This window comes from Dendropsophus ebraccatus, chromosome 9 (genome assembly GCF_027789765.1).
Source record: "Dendropsophus ebraccatus isolate aDenEbr1 chromosome 9, aDenEbr1.pat, whole genome shotgun sequence".
Classification (NCBI taxonomy): Eukaryota; Metazoa; Chordata; class Amphibia; order Anura; family Hylidae; genus Dendropsophus; species Dendropsophus ebraccatus.
Genome location: NC_091462.1, coordinates 41,212,512 through 41,231,493, shown reverse-complemented (window position 1 = coordinate 41,231,493; position 18,982 = coordinate 41,212,512). Strand labels below are relative to the sequence as shown.

Below are 18,982 nucleotides of genomic sequence, written 5' to 3'. Positions count from 1 at the left end.
ATATTTCTATACAAAATGGTTACCATGGACTTCATTCAGAGAGAACACCCTATTATCAGATATACCTCCCATCTCATGCACTTCAGATGAAGAAGCAAATACAGGTACAACAGATCAATAGAACACGTGGAGACTCTGTAACGCCAACGAATATACCTATTAGGTAAGACCATCTGCTTATGTGTTTCGTTCTTAATCGTATTTCTATTTAAGGTGATTCTTATTCTCATCTTTATTAAACCATAATCAAGTATCCACACCCCTACCCCACCTAACCTTCCCTTCCCTCCCCACCCTGTTTAAGTCTCCCCCCTTTTCTTATTGATATTATTATCTGTGATTTGACCAGCTTATACTGGGATCTCCCAGATTTGAGTTTTTCTTACACTGTTAAAAACTTTCTCCCCTTAATAAAAACTAAATTTGTTAGGAAATGAGGAATTGGACCTTATAGTTTATTAGTTTATTCCCTGCAGCCTCACGTTGCAGATCTGCATTTGTGCCCTGTGGTAGCACACAGCTGCCAGCAGGGGGAGCTCCTATACTCTCTCTGCCTGGAATGCGGCTATTGTATTGCTCTCTACACCAGCTGCTGAGATCTGCAGTTTCAGCTTTCAGCTTTGAGTGTTGCACAGAGTAACCAATGGGAATTAGTAAGAGACTGTCCAATGGCGGGCGGTGTAGGATATATAACAGGAACACAAACACTTCAACATGAGCTGTGACAGGGAGACCATCTGGCTGCTCTGGTATAGTCAGGGGGGGGACAATCCTCTGCTGCACATTGTACACCTAACACCCATGTGATGCACTCGCTTGGAGATGAAATCAAAGGCTTCTCCAAAAACAGACTTAAGAAGCAATGTACCAGAGTTACAACCTTATCTGGGAAGAGAATTATAGAGACATGGAAAGATTCTCTTGTGCATGTGGTGGATGATCCGGATCAGCAGGATGGGCCCGCCTGTGGATACGTGCAGGACCTCAGCATGGACCTACAGATCGGGGTCATCAAGCCATGGCTTTTACTGGGTGAGTGTACCAACAGCATGTTATAACATCTTTGAAGATCTATGGTAAATTATACCCATTATTCAGGGGCGTAACTAGAAATAGCTGGGCCCCCCCTTCCCAACTGAACACTAAGACACTTGCAGAACCCAGGAGCCCTGCTTGGCCACCTGGAGCTGCAAATAGTGACAGCTCAGGGGGCCTAGTGTATTGCAGGAGTGGGCAACAGGGCCCCCTGATGTGTTGGGCCCCATAGCAGCCGCTATGGCTGCTTCAGTGGTAGTTACACCCCTGCCATTACTGTAAAAGGTAAAATAGTGACTGTCACCTGGGAGATCTGTGATCATCCTATCCCCCGAGACTAAAAGTTATCCCCTATTCACAGAATAGAGCTAGCTGGTTAGTGGGGGGCCTAACTAGTGAGACCCCACATGGATCACAAGACAGAGATCAATTGTCCTCCGAGTGAGTGGAGCGGCAGTGTGTGTGTGCTTGACCGCTGCATCATTCATTCTCTATGGGACTTCTCAACTTTTCTGAGCGCAGCTAAAGTCCCAAAGACCCTAATTGGATCTGAGTATACACAATGCAAATTCTATCACCTATTAGCTAGTGATGGCCTATACCATACCTCCCACGTGCCCCTCTTATGGAGGCACAGTCCCTACTTTTGAGCCAAATCCCTCTGTCCCTCTTTGCCCCTTACATGTCCTATACAAACATCTGTAGGTGTTACTGATCTGTTTTGGGGACATGATCCGTGCCACAACAAAAAATTATTAAGCCGTGTCTCTGTCACCTATATGATAGTGGGTGCCTGCAAACATGGACAGTTACTGAAACTCATTCATAATCAGGTCCACAATTACATACAGGGTTACTGATGTGTGAACGGGGCCTAAGGATGTATCACACATACAGGACCTGCCGCAGATATCAATGTAACTGAATGCATTAATCTGCAGCAGATCCCGTGAAAGGGAATTAATCTTTGAATTAAAAAGTATAGAAATGTCTGTAATATTTTCCTAGAGCGCAGCACAAGTGTCCCTCTTTGGCCGTCCAAATAGTTGGGAGGTATGCCTATACTGTGGATAGGGGATAACTTTTAATCTTGGGTTAGTACATTAGGTCTCATGTTAGGTACAGGTATAAAGGTCTAGGTAACCTCGAATATTCCTAATCATGTAGGGGGTACAATATTCTTGTTTATACACACACCTTAGCTGCTGCAGAATCTCTTTTTGAAGAGAAATGTGTAACTTTAAATCCAGCATTTATGGATTATATATACGTTCCTATGCGTTTCAAGCCTTGTAGCTGTCAATCAAGTTTTTAACCTAACATCATTGAAATAAGATTTTGGTGGCGGTTGGAGTTCACCTTCCTGCCCTACCGAAATACCTTGTATTCCTAATGCAACCAGCACCCCACCGGCTGTGCTTCCTGGAGATATCAGTGGAAATATTCACTTGAAAAGCTTTACACTATAAAAGATGCAAACCCTATAGACATGGAGAGAATTCTGTAGGCGTCTTATTGCTTCCTTGTGCATGTCTTCTCTCCAGACTGCATAATATCATAACAGTCATTACAGATTAAGTGGAAAACTGAACATTACATAACATTACATTAGAGAACGGCTGTTAATGCATCCTTGCTACAGAATATAAAGGGGACTTGTCAGCAGGTAGAAATCTACCGTGTTTCCCCCAAAAATAAGACATCCTCGTAAAATAAGACGCCCCCAGTATCCTACCAACTAGCCTAAACTAAGGCAACCCCTAAAAGTAAGGCACCTCCCAATTGTAAGGCTGCTAACCACCCACCTGACCCAGCCCCCACTCCACTTACCTTATCCCCTCTAGGACCTTGACAGCTGGCGCTGCAGCCACACTGTTCCATGGCCCCCATGTCTGTCCCTACGTTCCTCCGCACGCTGCATGTAACGACATCCTGAAGTCCTGCTGCACGCTCCAGGTCTCCTGGTCCTACAGGATGTTAGTGAGTATGCCGGGGAGAGCCTATTACTTATTACCAGGTAACAGAGGAAGAAGCTGCCTGTCCGGGACACTTCACTGGACTATGATTTCTGTGTAGCCCCTGATGATTTATGACCATTATTTTAGTCAAAACATGTTGGGACGAGTAGGGGACATCCACAGCTACACTGGCTCTAATGCAAGATAGTAAGCGTTACTCATTTGTTTCTCTGATATCTGTTTCTCATCTTATATCACAGATACAAGAAAAGGTGCTAGGATCCACTGAACAATCCACTGACCTTTTCCATGGGCCAGTTAGTTTGGAGCATTGAACTGCCAGGCCAACAACTCTCCTACACCTCAGCCTACAACATTATATTTTTAAAGGGAACCAATCAGCAAAAAAACATGGGTATACAGCTAAGCAAACGTGCTGATACATCACCCATTAATGATCAATATTGTCCAACATAACCCGCAAACATACTTTGAAAACTTCCCGCACTGTATATAAATGGGGGCGAACTAGTCACCTGTGCGTCATCTATGGGCCAAGTAGTCACAGTCACTGGGCGTACCAGCACTGTAATCACGCCCATGTGAGTGTGATTAACAGCACTGTATCAGCAAGAGGCGGGCCTTCCATCCTGTCAGAGCTCCGACATCTTCATTATGGCGGACATGCGCAGTACATCGCAGTATAGGATGCAGTTGTACTGTGCCTGTCCACTGTAATGAAGATGATATATTGCTGACCAGTGGAAGGCCCGCCTCTTGGTAACATGGCTGATACAGTGGTGTCAATCACGCCCACAGGGGAGTGATTACAGTGCTGGCACACTCAGTGACTGCTCACAGATAATGCCCAGGTGACTAGTTGGCTCTCATTTACATACTTTTAATGAAAGTGTGCGGGTTATACCGGGCATTGATGCTGGTTACATGTAGATGTTTGGAAAGTGTGCTTGGTAATGTATTAGCACGTTTGCTTAGCTGTATGCCGTTTTGTGCTTTTTTATTAGTTTTTTGCAAATTGGCTACCTTAGTACAAATGTAAAGATACTATTGTTGAGTGCACAATCTATAGCAAAGTTGGTATGATCATTACAATAGAAGGTAGTCTGGTGTAAGAAATATTACATAGACTTGTGGTCCTTTACAGAACAGACAGATATACTGTGTACAGGAGCAGGATAAAAAAAAATCCTAAAGACAAAAAAAACCCACATCTGGTCCTTTGTTGACCATCAAACACACAGGAAATAGTTGCTGCAGTGACCCCGGCCTCCACCACTCATTGGCTGAGCAGGCATTTTCTTGTGTCAAGATGTGAACCAGAAAGTGAAGATGAGAAGGAGACTGGATTCTCATCTACCTCATCACCAGGTGGTGTCATACACCAGTATACTGAAGACAGTGGTCCCAGGTACCTATATCTTCATGTGATACTAGGGCTGCGGCACCAGCAATGGGAACCCCATCGATCACACGTTATCCTCTGTCTTTTGAATAGGTAAAAAGTGTTTTTCATCATGTCAAATGATTTTTCTCGACCAGAGGATATGTCCATAGATTGCTAGATAGAGTCAGGACATGTGCAAGGCTAAGCGCTTCTCTCCCCTCCTTGCTGCAATCGACTGGTGGCTATCCAATCGACCAAACCCCAACCGATCAAAACTTTTGACATGTCTGTGTGATAGGGACACTTTCAAGTTAGGCTCACATCTGTGTTGTTTTTTTTCTTTGCTCTTTATTGGTGAATATCTTCAGCACACTGGGCTCAAGCTGTCTTGGTGAACCTCCTTGCCCATGATATTTCATTGGTCATTGGTCACTACCCCATCAGGTCATATATGACTAGCCTGGAGTAAATGGTAACCCATTATGTACGTAGCAGTTTTACTGATTGATGGTTTGTTTCGTCTTTTTATATTTTTCTAGGTTCACAGGATGTTGCCCAGGACCATGACGTACTGATAAAGTATAAGGTAACGTTCCTGATAGTAGCTGACTATGGAAGAGATATAATGGGCCCGGGGAAGGAGATTTCAGCTTAAACAATTCTTCTCTCAACACATGGTTTTCTCATTCATTATTTATGATATCCTTTAGATAATGTATATTTTATACTGGGTGAACTACAATACAGTTCAGGTCATTGTCAGTCCTATTACAGTGCTTCCTGGAAGATGGCTTTAATTACGAGAGATAGATAAATCTCCATTTGGTGCCTCAAAACCAATGTAGACAGATGACGGTGAGATCCATTTCACTTCATTGGGGTCTGTTTCTGTCTGGTGTCCATTTGGTCTGCAGTATTTGAATGGACTATTGTTGTTGACCGCTCGGATCCAGCAACATAAACAGAACCCGCAGCAGAAGTGTGAACCTAGACTAAAGCCCCTGTGCCATCTGATGGCTATGAGTCTTGTACAAAAGCCGTGTACGTCCCGCAAATGAGCAGAACACAGTTACAAAATGACTCCGTCCTGCTCATTTAAGTCAAAGTAGCCGCTGGCCGCACGCCGGGCTGCACGTCAGCATCCTTTTTGCACTGATTCCTGACTTGTAGCCTGACGTGAGGACAAAAAACGAGATGTAAACATACCCTTACACATCTGTGTAACTTTCTCACACCAGTTAATCTGAAATCATTTTATTCGCCAGTGTTTCCCTTTAATGTATAGGAAAGGGGGAGGTTCAGCTCTGAACATCAACTATTGTGAATGGTGTCTTATCTACATACTGGTGCCACCTTTGACTGTACTCAGTGGCGTAGCTACAGGGGTCGCAACGGTCGCAGTTGCGACCCGGCCCGCCAGCCAGGGGGGCCCGGCTGGGCCCCCCATGCCACCTTGCTGTGTCCCCGAAGCTACTTGCAGGGGCGTAGCTACCACAGTCGCGGCGGTCGCCCCCGCGACCGGGCCGCTAACAAGGGGGATCCCGCGAGGCCCCCCTTTGCCACTGCACTGCTCCCACTCCCTCTTGTGACCGCAAGCAATGTTTTGCCTGCGATCACAAGAGGAGGCTGGGACGGGGCCGGCTGACGTGCGGGGCTGGGAGCATCAGGTAGGCAAAAAGACAGGTCCCGCGAAGCTCCGCCCCCTCCGCTAGAAGCCCCGCCCCCGCCGCGAGAAGCCCGCCAGCGCGCGTGACTAGAAGACTAGAGGGACCATTCAGGTGAGTAAAGATTTTTTTGTTTTAAAGGACATGATGAGGGGTGTAGTGGTATGGTGGTGGAACAAGAGGATGATGGGTGTAGTGGTATGATGATGATGGAACAAGAGGATGATGGGGGGTATAATGGTATGATGGTGGAACAAGAGGATGATGGGGGTTGTAGTGGTATGATGATGGGGGTGTAGTGGTATGATGATGGGGGTGTAGTGGTATGATGATGGGGGTGTAGTGGTATGATGATGGGGGTGTAGTGGTATGATGAGGATGAAACAAGAGGATGATGGGGGGTGTAGTGGTATGATGATGATGGAACAAGAGGATGATGAGGGGTGTAGTGGTATGAGGATGGAACAAGAGGATGATGGGGGGTGTAGTGGTATGATGAAGGAACAAGAGGATGATGGGGGGTGTAGTGGTATGATGATGAAACAAGAGGATGATGGGGGTGTAGTTGTATGATGATGAAACAAGAGGATGATGGGGGTGTAGTGGTATGATGATGATGATGGAACAAGAGGATGATGGGGGTGTAGTGGTATGATGATGATGGAACAAGAGGATGATGGGGGTGTAGTGGTATGATGAAGGAACAAGAGGATGATGGGGGGTGTAGTGGTATGATGATGAAACAAGAGGATGATGGGGGTGTAGTTGTATGATGCTGGAACAAGAGGATGATAAGGGGTGTAGTGGTATGATGATGGGGGTGTAGTTGTATGATCATGGAACAAGAGGATGATGAGGGGTGTAGTGGTATGATGATGAAACAAGAGGATGATGGGGGGTGTAGTGGTATGATGATGAAACAAGAGGATGATGGGGGTGTAGTGGTATGATGATGATGGAACAAGAGGATGATGGGGGTGTAGTGGTATGATGATGGAACAAGAGGATGATGGAGGGTGTAGTGGTATGATGATGATGGAATAAGAGGATGATGGGGGTGTAGTGGTGTGATGATGAAACAAGAGGATGATGAGGATGTAGTGGTATGATGATGATGGAACAAGAGGATGATGGGGGGTGTAGTGGTATGATGATGATGGAACAAGAGGATGATGGGGGGTGTAGTGGTATGATGATGATGGAACAAGGGGATGATGGAAGGTGTAGTGGTATGATGATGATGGAACAAGAGGATGATGGGGGGTGTAGTGGTATGATGATGAAACAAGAGGATGATGGGGGTGTAGTGGTATGATGATGAAACAAGAGGATGATGGGGGTGTAGTGGTATGATGATGATGGAACAAGAGGATGATGGGGGTGTAGTGGTATGATGATGATGGAACAAGAGGATGATGGGGGTGTAGTGGTATGATGATGAAACAAAAGATGATGGGGGTGTAGTGGTATGATTATGATGGAACAAGAGGATGATGAGGGGTGTAGTGGTATGATGATGATGGAACAAGAGGATGATGGGGGGTGTAGTGGTATGATGATGATGGAACAAGAGGATGATGAAGGGTGTAATGGTATGATGATGGAGGGCAGAAGGATGAAAGGGGTAGTAGTATGGTGATGAAGGGGCAGGAGGAGGGGACAACATGGGGGGCATCTGTAAGGGGGATAAAATGGGGGGCCATCTATATGGGGGATAACATGGGGGGCATCTATATGGGGGATAACATGGGGGGGCATCTATAAGGGGGAAACATTGGGGGGGGCCATCTATAAGGTGGACTACATGGGGGGTGTATACAATAGGGCATGCACAGAGGGGGATATGTACTATAAGGGGATCACATAGTGTCAGGGCTAGCTACTAAATGAGGGTGTAAAGGGGCCAATACAGATGTGCAGTGTGTATAGAGATGAGGATGGTGTCAGTGTGAGGAGACTAATATGTCTGTCTGGCAGATTCTGTGGATTCGTGGCTCAGACGTTCTCATAATGGCCCAGGGCAGATGGAGAAGAAGATGAAAAGGGAAGAACTCCGATCAGAGAAGACGTCCCCTGTGAGTCACTTGATATAACTGCACTGTAATGTATATGGTGTATAGAGCCTGTGTGGAGCTGCATCCACCTCTATATGACTGGATGAGGTGATATTGGTCTATGTACAGAGGATTATATTCAGTAGCAGTGGTGGTGTTAGTCAGTATGTGGTGGTATTAGTCAGTAGCAGCAGTGGTGTTAGTCAGTATGTGGTGGTATTAGTCAGTAGCAGCAGTGGTGTTAGTCAGTATGTGGTGGTATTATTTGTTGTTATCTGGTACTGTGTTTTATTGGATTTAGTATACTGGATTTGGTCAGTAACAATATGGTGGTGAGGGTTGTGGTGTGGCAGTAATATTTCCCCCTTGTGTACTGGTAATATGGGTCTCAATAAACAGGATTTGTTTAGTAACAGTATGGCGGTAATATGTACGGTGATAATATTTCCTGTATACTGATATTATTGGTAATATCAGTCTTGAGATATATATCTACCAATAGCATCGAGAAGGGGGGGGGGGGGCCCAAGTTGACCTCTTGCACCAGGGCCCAAGAGACATTAGCTACGCCCCTGACTGTACTCCTGTATGTAAATGTAAGGAGGACATTGCTCAGAACAGGAAGTCTGACAGTTCCTTTTAAGGGGAGTATCCAAGGTTAGAAAAAGCTACTTTCTTAGAAAAACAGCACCACCTCTGTCCTCAGGTTGTGTGTGCTATTACAATTCAGCTCCATTCACTTCAATGAAACTGAGCTGCAAAACCCCACACCCAACCTGAGGACAGGGGTGGTGCTGTTTCTGGAAAGTCTGGAAACCAATAACACTAGTGTGGACACAGGTATACTCTTTTTTTCAGAATGATATACAGTCATGGCCAAAAGTTTTGAGGATGACACAAATATTATACTTTCACATGATTCGCTGCCCTCTGGTTTTTATGTGTGTTTGTCAGATGTTTTTATAACATACAGAAATATAATTGCATTCATATTATCAGTAACAAAAGCTTATATTGACAGATAGAATGAGTTAATGCAGCAAGTCAATATTTGCAGTGTTGACCCTTCTTCTTCAGGACCTCTGCAATTCTCCCTGGCATGCTCTCAATCAACTTCTGGACCAAATCCTGACTGATAGCAGTCCATTCTTGCACAATCAATGCTTGCATTTTGTCAGAATTTGTTGGTTTTTGTTTGTCCACCCGTCTCTTGATGATTGACCACAAGTTCTCAATGGGATTAAGATCTGGAGAGTTTCCACCCAAAATCTCTATGTTTTGTTCCCTGAGCCATTTAGTTATAACCTTTGCTTTATGGCAAGGTGCTCCATCATGCTGGAAAAGGCATTGTTGATCGCCAAACTGCTCTTGGACGGTTGGGAGAAGTTGCTCTTGGAGGACATTCTGGTACCATTCTTTATTCATGGCTGTGTTTTTAGGCAAGACTGTGAGAGAGCCAATTCCCTTGGCTGAGAAGCAACCCCACACATAAATGGTTTCAGGATGCTTTACAGTTGGCATGAGACAAGAATGGTGGTAGCACTCACCTTATCTTCTCCGAATAAGCTGTTTTCCAGATGTCCCAAACAATAGGAAAGGGGATTCATCAGAAAAAATTACTTTACCCCAGTCCTCAGCAGTCCAGTCCCTGTACCTTTTGCAGAATATCAGTCTGTCCCTGATGTTTTTCTGGAGAGAAGTGGCTTCTTTGCTGCCCTCCTTGAGACCAGGCCTTGCTCCAAGAGTCTCCGCCTCACAGTGCGTGCAGATGCACTCACACCTGCCTGCTGCCATTCCCGAGCAAGCTCTGCACTGCTGGTAGCCCGATCACGCAGCTGAAACACTTTTAAGAGACGGTCCTGCTGGTCTTTCTTGGGCGCCCTGGAGCCTTTTTGGCAACAATGGAACCTCTCTCCTTGAAGTTCTTGATGATGCAATAAATTGTTGACTGAGGTGCAATCTTTCCAGCTGCGATACTCTTCCCTGTTAGGCCATTTTTGTGCAGTGCAATGATGACTGCACATGTTTCTTTAAAGATAACCATGGTTAACAGAAAAAAAACAATGATGCCAAGCACCAGCCTCCTTTTAAAGTTTCCAGTGATATCATTCTTACTTAATCATGACAGATTGATCTCCAGCCCTGTCCTCATAAACACCCACACCTGTGTTAATGGAGCAATCACTGAAACGATGTTAGCTGGTCCTTTTAAGGCAGGGCTGCAATGATATTGAAATGTGTTTTGGGGAGTTCATTTTTTAGGCAAATATTGACTTTGCAAGTACTGGCTGTTAAGCTGATCACTCTTGCAAATTGCAAATTGCCATTTTAAAAACTGAAGCAGTAGACTTTGTAAAAATTTGTATCATTCCCGAAACTTTTGGCCGTTACTGTATATACAGAGGGATTATACGTTGCCTTTGTACAGGATTCAGACCAGATTTCTCTTGTCTCTGTAGGTCACACACATCTTGAACGTGGCATATGGAGTCGAAAATGTTTTCCCACATGAATTCACCTACAAGAAACTTTCCATTCTGGATCTGCCAGAGACTGACATAACATCATATTTCCCAGAATGCTTTGATTTCATAGAGGAAGCAAGACTGCAGGTACGGATAGTATAGTTTATTGTATCTGTATCCTTATTCTGTGTTTTCCAACACAGATAGAAAAGCATGATGTGATACAACATATCCCTTTAAATGAGTGCAGCTATGAGATGGTCAAATAGCTGCATGAACCCACTCTGAATGCCCCTGCCCCTTTCTCCGCTTTTTTTTTTTTTTTTTTCAAAAACAGCACCACCCCTACCCTCAGGTTGTGTGTAGTATTACTGTTCAGCTCCATTCACTTTAATGAAACTGAGCTGCAAAACCCCATACAAACTGAGGTCAAGAGAGATGCTGTTTCTGAAAAAAAGTGGCCGTGGTTTTTCAAACCTGGAGAACCCCTATAAGTAAATGCACCTTGCGTGTAGAACAGTGCATTCCTGCTTGCTTAATAACCACTCTGGATCGAATAAAATCATATTTGCCTGCTACAATCTTATGCCATGTCAATCATGACTGGGTTCCTAGTCCCAGCTGAGCAACACATCCTTCTTTCCTATTGACACACAGGAAGTGCCTGCTCAGCCAATCACCGGCCTCAGTGATCATGTGCTGCACATGTAGGAAGAGTCTACAGAGGGCATTGTAAGTTTAGTCGGTGTCAGCAGTAAGTCACAAAAGGACTTCAGCAGAAAGTATGTTTTATCCTCATAGCATAAGGCTCGTAAGGGTAAAGGTCTTCTTACTTCCCCGACTTACTGGACCCTCTGATTTCTGCTGTTTATTCTCATGGTGGATTTCCATTCCATGTTGCCACTACCCACGTAACCCACCAGCTGCCAGGCTACCTGCCACCGCTCCAGCCTGATTCTCCAGCTACCAAGCCACTGACGTCCCGCTCAGCTAATTACTGCGCTGTCCTGCCAGAGCCACCGATTGGCTGAGTGGGATGTCAGTAGGATCAGGAACTCACGTACCTGAGGCACCCTTAAGAATCATCCTTGGAAAATATAATCACATTTGTATTGGCTTGTACTGTGCCAGTCCTTTAATATCTAAATCGATGGTACCCAACAGGTAACCATATCCTGGACATGGCACTCCCTGTATGCTAAGTGCCCTGTATGTTATAGATCTAGATATCCCCACTGGGAACACGTAGTGGTATGGGTGACTACAATCATGTGGAGTGTGGGAAATAAATACACTGAATTACTGTTACTGCCCTCCTGTTTGAGGTTAGGAGCATGGCTGGCACTTTATATAAGCAGTAATCAGTGTATTGTTTCTTCTCATCTTCTAACCCTTCAAAGACCCCGGTGAATAATTCCAGGTATTCATTACCAAACATTACAGGTTCCTGTCTTTATATGGGATTAACTTCTCATCAGATCTAATGTGGATTATTTATCATAGATTACCATCTTGGCAGATTATATTGCAGCGCTCTTTGTTTGGTGTGGTGTCCTCTTCCCCTGTGAAGAATAATTTACAGGACATCTGAATCGCACTTTGCATAATGACCTCACTCGGGTTACATACCACCGCTGACACGTGGAACTTTTCCGTTTTGTATACATGTATGGACGCACTGAAAACCATTCAGTGATTCTATCAGTCACTCCACAGCGAAAGGGAATTTGTTTGTGGGCTTTCCATTTACAAAAGCTGTTATGTGATTTAGTGAAGTGTAGAATGCATCCATATTTCATCAGCCATTATCCGACTCATGAATGAATTGCATAATGCATGACTATACTATTGCCTTAAAGCATTTCAACAAGCTTCTGCCGTGTCAGGTACTGAGACCCCCATTTATTGCTAAAGTGCTGTGCCCCTTTCCTATTCTGCTCTCCTCTCCTCAGAGTGGTCTATGGATTTGCTGAAAATATCCTAGACATTCATTAAATCGGTACATAGCTCACATAGAAAAAAGCGGAGCACAAAAGGAAGAGGCACAGCACTCAGCCGAGCACTTCTAACTCTTTCTTTTAGCAATTGATTGGGGTCTTGGCACCCAAAACTTCTAGCACATCACTATGGCATGGCAGAACATTGGTGGTAGAAGGGGGTCGACTTCTCAGTCTCCGATTGATACCTAAGTCCCTTCCAGAATGTTTTTTTCCAGGTATGAAAAACAGCAATGTTTTTCTTTTCCTGGATAATCCCTGGCCTAGTAAATTATTAAAGTCCAAGTTAATAAAAGAAGGTCAGGCCTGGTGCCCACAGATCTCAGTGTAATTCTTCATTCATTGGCACTGCAGAGACATTAAACAATTTATGGTGGTCTCAGTTCAGGATAAAATTATCAGGTGATCAGTTTATCAAAAAGGGAGCCTTTAGGGAATAACACAGTATATTGTATTTCTATGATTTAAAGGTGCACTTTTGATGGACCTATGCAGCTCCCACTTCTGCAACGTTACATCCTCGCTAAGAATTGTCCACTCAGCCAGTGGGTGGCTGGGGCAGGTCACCTCTGCAGTCACTGACTGGCTGAGCGGGGCCTCCGGCCTGGATGTGACGATGCAGGAAGTCGGGGAAAACTGGAGCCCATCAGCAGTCAGGGAGCTGGTCACGCAGTATGGAGCTTAAATTGCAGCTGACAGATTCATTTAAAGTAGCACTACAAAAATGTTTCACTGTAGTCCTGACCTTAAAGGGGTATTCCACTGAAACATAACTTCTGATATGTTGCTGCCCATGGTGAGACTAACAATTCCTTCCATACTTGTTATTATCTATTTAGTCTCCTTCGCCAAGTTCTCAGCTGCTGCTTTCTGCTGAAGACACAAAAATCTGTGTGTGAGCCTTTTGCTTTGTTTCCCCCTCCTCCCCCTCACTTCTAAGACGGCTGATGTAAACAAGTCCCTGGCAGGCTTTATCTGCAACATGGTAGCTTCTTCATAATACTGGAAGGGTTAATATGAGGTGAAGTTGCTGATGGACTCACTGTGATTGACCCTCCTAGCATTACAAAGAAGCTACAATGTTGCAGATTTTGTTGCCAGGGACCTGTTTACATCATCTGTCTCAGAAAGGAGGGGGGAGAAGGGGGAGACAGAGAGAGAGGCTCACACACAGATTTTTTTGTTTTCAGCAGAAAGTAGCAGCTCAAAACTGGGAGAAGGAGACTGAATAGATAATAACAAGTATGGAAGGAATTGTTAGTCTCACCATGGGCAGCAACATATCAAAAGTTATGTTGTAGCGGAACACCCCTTTAAGGCTACTGAGAGGAAGAGGGCATTTCCTTGGTGCTATTTATGTATATAGCTTAATGTACAATGGTACCATTCATATTGGCAGAAAACTACATGCCGCTGACTATTCCTTTTCTTTGCAGAATGGTGTGGTCCTTGTCCACTGTAATGCAGGAGTGTCTCGCGCACCAGCAATAATCATTGGTTATTTAATGTACAGTGAGAAACTTAATTTTGCCAGAGCCTTCTCAGTGGTAAAAAACGCAAGACCTGCAGTGTGTCCGAATCCAGGGTTCATGGAACAGCTCCACAAGTACCAAGACTACAGCAGAAGACCAACAGATGTCATCCATGAAAAAACTGATTGACAGACTTTGCGTTATCCAGTTCTTTTTTCCATGTTCATGTTATCAATCGCTGTGCAGTTTCTGTCTTTCTTTTTGTTTTTAAAGTTAGAGACCATGCTTTTCTTCACACACCCCAAAAAAGCAAGATTTAAAGAACTAAGCAATACTCTGTTTTTTTGCCTATACAGCACTGCCGCGGAAAGATTCAGGTAATACAACACAGTCTTGTTATGATGAGTAAGGCTAGGTTCACACAACGTTTTTTTTTTTGACTGTTTGATGAGATCTTGGTGGATGTCCTTAATTTTGAGGCCAAATAATGTCCGTAATTTCCAAATAACAGCTATTATTTGGCTTCAAAAAGATGGACGTCCACAAAGACGGACACTGAACAGCCCAAAAAAAAGACGTAGTGTGAACCTAGCCTTACAGCACTCCATGCAGGTTATGGTTTAGATCAGGGATGGGGAACCTTCCGCCCTTCAGCTGTAGCAAGACTACAATTCTAATCAAGCCCTGTCCAGGCATGATGGGAATTGTAGTTTTGCAACAGCTGGAGGGCCGCAGGTTCCTCATCCCTGGTTAAGATCAACACAAATGTTACTTCATTTAGGGATTGCTGGTCCCAATGTTTCAAAAAATCCCTATCAATATGCCATCACTTACTATGATGCTTTAAAGCAATATTTCAATATCAGTGAGCTGGATGTCTTTCAATTTTCCTGACAATAATTCTGAGGTTCTCCTTCAGTCTTTGTTTACAACTTTGCAGCAATAAGGTATCAACCTGAGAGGTGACTACAGCATCTATGGCTGCAGTGGCGACATTAGAAAGGTTAGAGGTCATTTCTCCAATTGGGGTTGTAGGTTGTGAGCTCCAGACCTGTGTGGCATAACCCACTAGACAGTATCCAGCAATGGAGTTGGCACACCATTCCAGCAGTAACATGGCTATTTGTTTTTTTGTTACCCATGTCCCATGCATACTCTGTGCATCACTATGCATACAGCATACATCTGTTTCTGCAACATTTTAGCCTAAGTACCCTTTCTCTGGCTTTGATGGATTAGGTAGACATCATAAATATAAAGGTTGACTATAGATGTGCGTGTTGTGATGGATGACCTAGAAGCAAGACAGAATGCTTTCTAAACTCTACACAGCGAGCCCAAAATGTTCATAAAAAGGTGTATGGAGGTGAATGCTTGGGACATGGATAATGGAAGACTACGCATCTATGCAAACTCAGAATGGTGTGCGTTCTCTGCCATGTTGGCTAGTAGTGGAGAAAGGCTGACACACTGCTGCTCCAACCTCGGATTGTCTTGTACAGTCATATTCTGTAACAATACCTTGTCACTCCAGGGTGGGTATATCATTGTTGGTTTCTTAAAGAAGCAGTGCACTTTTTTTAATCACCTTCCCTGCTGCAGGCTGATATGTACACTTACCATTGACAATCAGTTTCAAGCAGTGCGTCTCCATTCCGGTGGAACGACGCTCTTCAGGTCCCACTGGCGGTGACATCACTGCTCTTCTGACTCTCTTCTTTATCCATTGACTTTGAAGACCGGAAGTTAGGATGCATTGAAGAGCCTGACTTCCGGCTTCCCTGCATCTAATGAGAAGAGGTCGCATGGGAATCCGTGGGACTCGAATGGTGCCATACCACTGGAAGGAAGCCGTGCCGCTGAAAACCGATCCTCAATGGTAAGTGTACATATTAGCCTGTAGCAGGGGAGGAAATAAAAAAAAAAAGCACACTGCTTCTTTAAAGGCCCTATTACACGGCCTGATATTTTGGAGCTGTCGGGTCAGCACTTACTTGCTCCTTGGTCCCTGATCTCTATCAAGTGATGCTATTACACTCATAGACATTGAACGTGAAGGAGCGGGGGAGCGCTTTAGGGGCTGCCTGGACAATCTTTAGATCATCTGGGTGCCCATAGAAGATAGCGACGGTCTGCTGGCCTTCACTCTGTGCAACAAGGAGTGGTGGCAGCAGACCGTCGCTTTCTTCTATGGGCACCCAGAAGATCTAAAGATCGGCTATTGTGATCTTTTTTCAAAACATGTTTTAAGACAATGATCAGCCGACATCGTACATGTTGGCTGATTGCTGCCTTTTACCTATTACAATAAACAGTTATCGGCCGGTAGTCGACCAAGTACCTTAAAAAATGTATTGATCGCCATAAAATGGGGTTCAAATGTCCAATATTGTTTAAAAAGATCGCCTCTATTCCTATGGATGACATCTCACAACTGAAGGAATGGAAAAACCACTATATAAAATGATCTGTCTACTCACCTGGCATATCCTAGCAAAGACCTCTGTTCCCCATGAAATACAGATTCTGGGGCATTGTGCCTTTCCTAGTGCTTAGATACAGTAACAGTACCAGGTTCAGTGCATGAATACAGTAACAAGTGTAGAACATGAATATGGTTAAAGAACCAATCTCGGTTATCAGAATCAGATTCAGTGAGTATGTACGGTACTGTATGTACAGAAATTGTACTGTGAGGGGTAGCGGACAGGCTGTATGTGGTCTGCTCACTTAGCTTGGGTGTGTGTATATGAGGCACAGCTCTCGCTGAAGCATTTAGTAGTATGTGACTGCCGCTCTTGATCCCTTCTTCATCACTGATCACTGAATACTGGTATTAGGTGTGTATTAGGTTTACGTTACACATAAAAGATGACAATGTTGTTGGCACTGACATAATGGACTTGGTACAAACAAAACCAAAAAACATTCCATAGTAAGTCAGTGTTTATTGAAGTGGTGGGGGCTGTTATATGAAAAATGACTATGGGCAGCATGGTAGCTCAGTGAGCGGCACTACTGCTTTGCAGCTGGGTTCACTTCCTCCACCAAGGACATCTGCAAGGAGTTATATACTTTGGTTTCGTCCCACATCCATAACATACAGATAGGTGAATTTTTACTGTGAGCCCTAATGGGGACAGGGAGCAATTTGTGTCTATTATTAATTATATAAATAAAGGAATTATTACTAATTATTGTGCTTCACTGTCATTTTTCTACTATGCATCCATTCTGAATTTGGCACCAGGTTAGGTTTCCGGCTGCCCACCACTTTCCACTGCATGCAACCATGCCATGTGAGATAGAGTTTCCCTCCAAGTCTCCATAGCTCCTGTCTCCAATGGTCTATGGGGATTTTCTCCTCCTCTGGACAGTTCCTGTCTCACACAAAATTGGCATCAGACAGCACTGTGTAAGCCTGGAAAGAATACATCACTTCATGCAGGACATACAGCAGCTGATAAGTACCGGAAGACTTACATTTTTCTTTTTTTTTAAAAAGAAGTAATTTACAAATCTGTATAACTTTCTAAACCATTTGATTTGAAAAGATTTTTTTTTCTCCAAAGTACCCCTTTAAAAGGCAATATACATGGGGTTACCATTTTTAATTACAGAATAAAGGCAGATACTGACAATTACACCAAGTAAACAGGACCAGAGAAGTGGTACTGTGCACTGTCCATATATAAAGAATAAGAGCAGATACAATAACAACCAGCAAATAGGACCAGAGAAGTGGTACTGTGCACTGTCCATATATAAAGAATAAGAGCAGATACAATAACAACCAGCAAATAGGACCAGAGAAGTGGTACTGTGCACTGTCCATATATAAAGAATAAGAGCAGATACAATAACAACCAGCAAACAGGACCAGAGAAGTGGTACTGTGCACTGTCCATATATACAGAACAAGGGGAGACACTGGGAATTACACCCAGCATACAGAACTAGAGAAGTGGTACTGTGCAGTGTCTATATATACACAGAACAAGGGGAGACACTAGGAATTACACCCAGCATACAGGATTAGGCTACGTTCACACTACGTAAATTTCCGGCCGTAGTGCGTTCCGTGAATAAGCGGCCGGAAACTTACGTAGTTTGCGTACAATGGAAAGTATACGATCTACGGGCGCACAGTTCACACTACGTACGAACTTACGCCCAGATCTTATGCGGCGCCGTAAAAAATGAACCAGACCATTGTTTCCGGACGGAAATGCCGTAACTTACGCCCGTAGCGTAACATGCGGTCCCGTACATAGTGGTGATTTCTTCATTTTGCCAGCTTTTTGTTCCGATCCAAACGGTTCTGTGGGGTGTCCGGGGCTAGGCGAAGATTTCCAAGTAAAAGACCGCTGTCAGATCGCTACGAAGAGCGCTCGGGAAGCGTAAGTACGCTACGGGCGTACGTTCGCGGTCCGTACGTATCCGGCCGCAACTTGCGTAAAGTCCCGGCCGGAGTTTCATACGTATATGTCTGGCCGCGGAAAATATGCGGCCGGACATATACGTAGTGTGAACCTAGCCTTAGAGAAGTGGTACTGTGCATTGTCCACATATACACAGAACAAGAGGAAACACTAAGAATTACACCCAGCATACAGGACCAGAGAAGTGGTACTGTGCACTGTCCATATATAAAGAATAAGAGCAGACATTGGGTATTACACCCAGCATACAGGACTAGAGAAGTGGTACTGTGCAGTGTCCACATATACACAGAACAAGGGAAGACACTGGGAATTACACCCAGCATACAGGACCAGAGAAGTGGTACTGTGCACTGTCCATAGATACACAGAACAAAGGGAGACACTGAGAATTACACCCAGTATACAGGACCAGAGAAGTGGTACTGTGCAGTGTCCACATATACACAGAACAAGGGGAGACACTGAGAATTACACCCAGTATACAGGA

The 18,982-nt window shown here is 44.4% G+C and overlaps 1 protein-coding gene across 1 annotated transcript; it reads left to right on the top strand.

Moving 5' to 3' along the window:
- Positions 1-697: 697 nt before the first annotated feature.
- Positions 698-17,247, top strand: DUSP19 (dual specificity phosphatase 19). The gene is made up of 4 exons (XM_069983065.1): positions 698-1,032; positions 4,938-4,984; positions 10,576-10,728; positions 14,015-17,247. Exons 1-4 carry the CDS (start codon positions 807-809, stop codon positions 14,237-14,239), a joined length of 651 nt encoding a protein of 216 aa, XP_069839166.1. The 5' UTR covers positions 698-806; the 3' UTR covers positions 14,240-17,247.
- Positions 17,248-18,982: the final 1,735 nt, after the last annotated feature.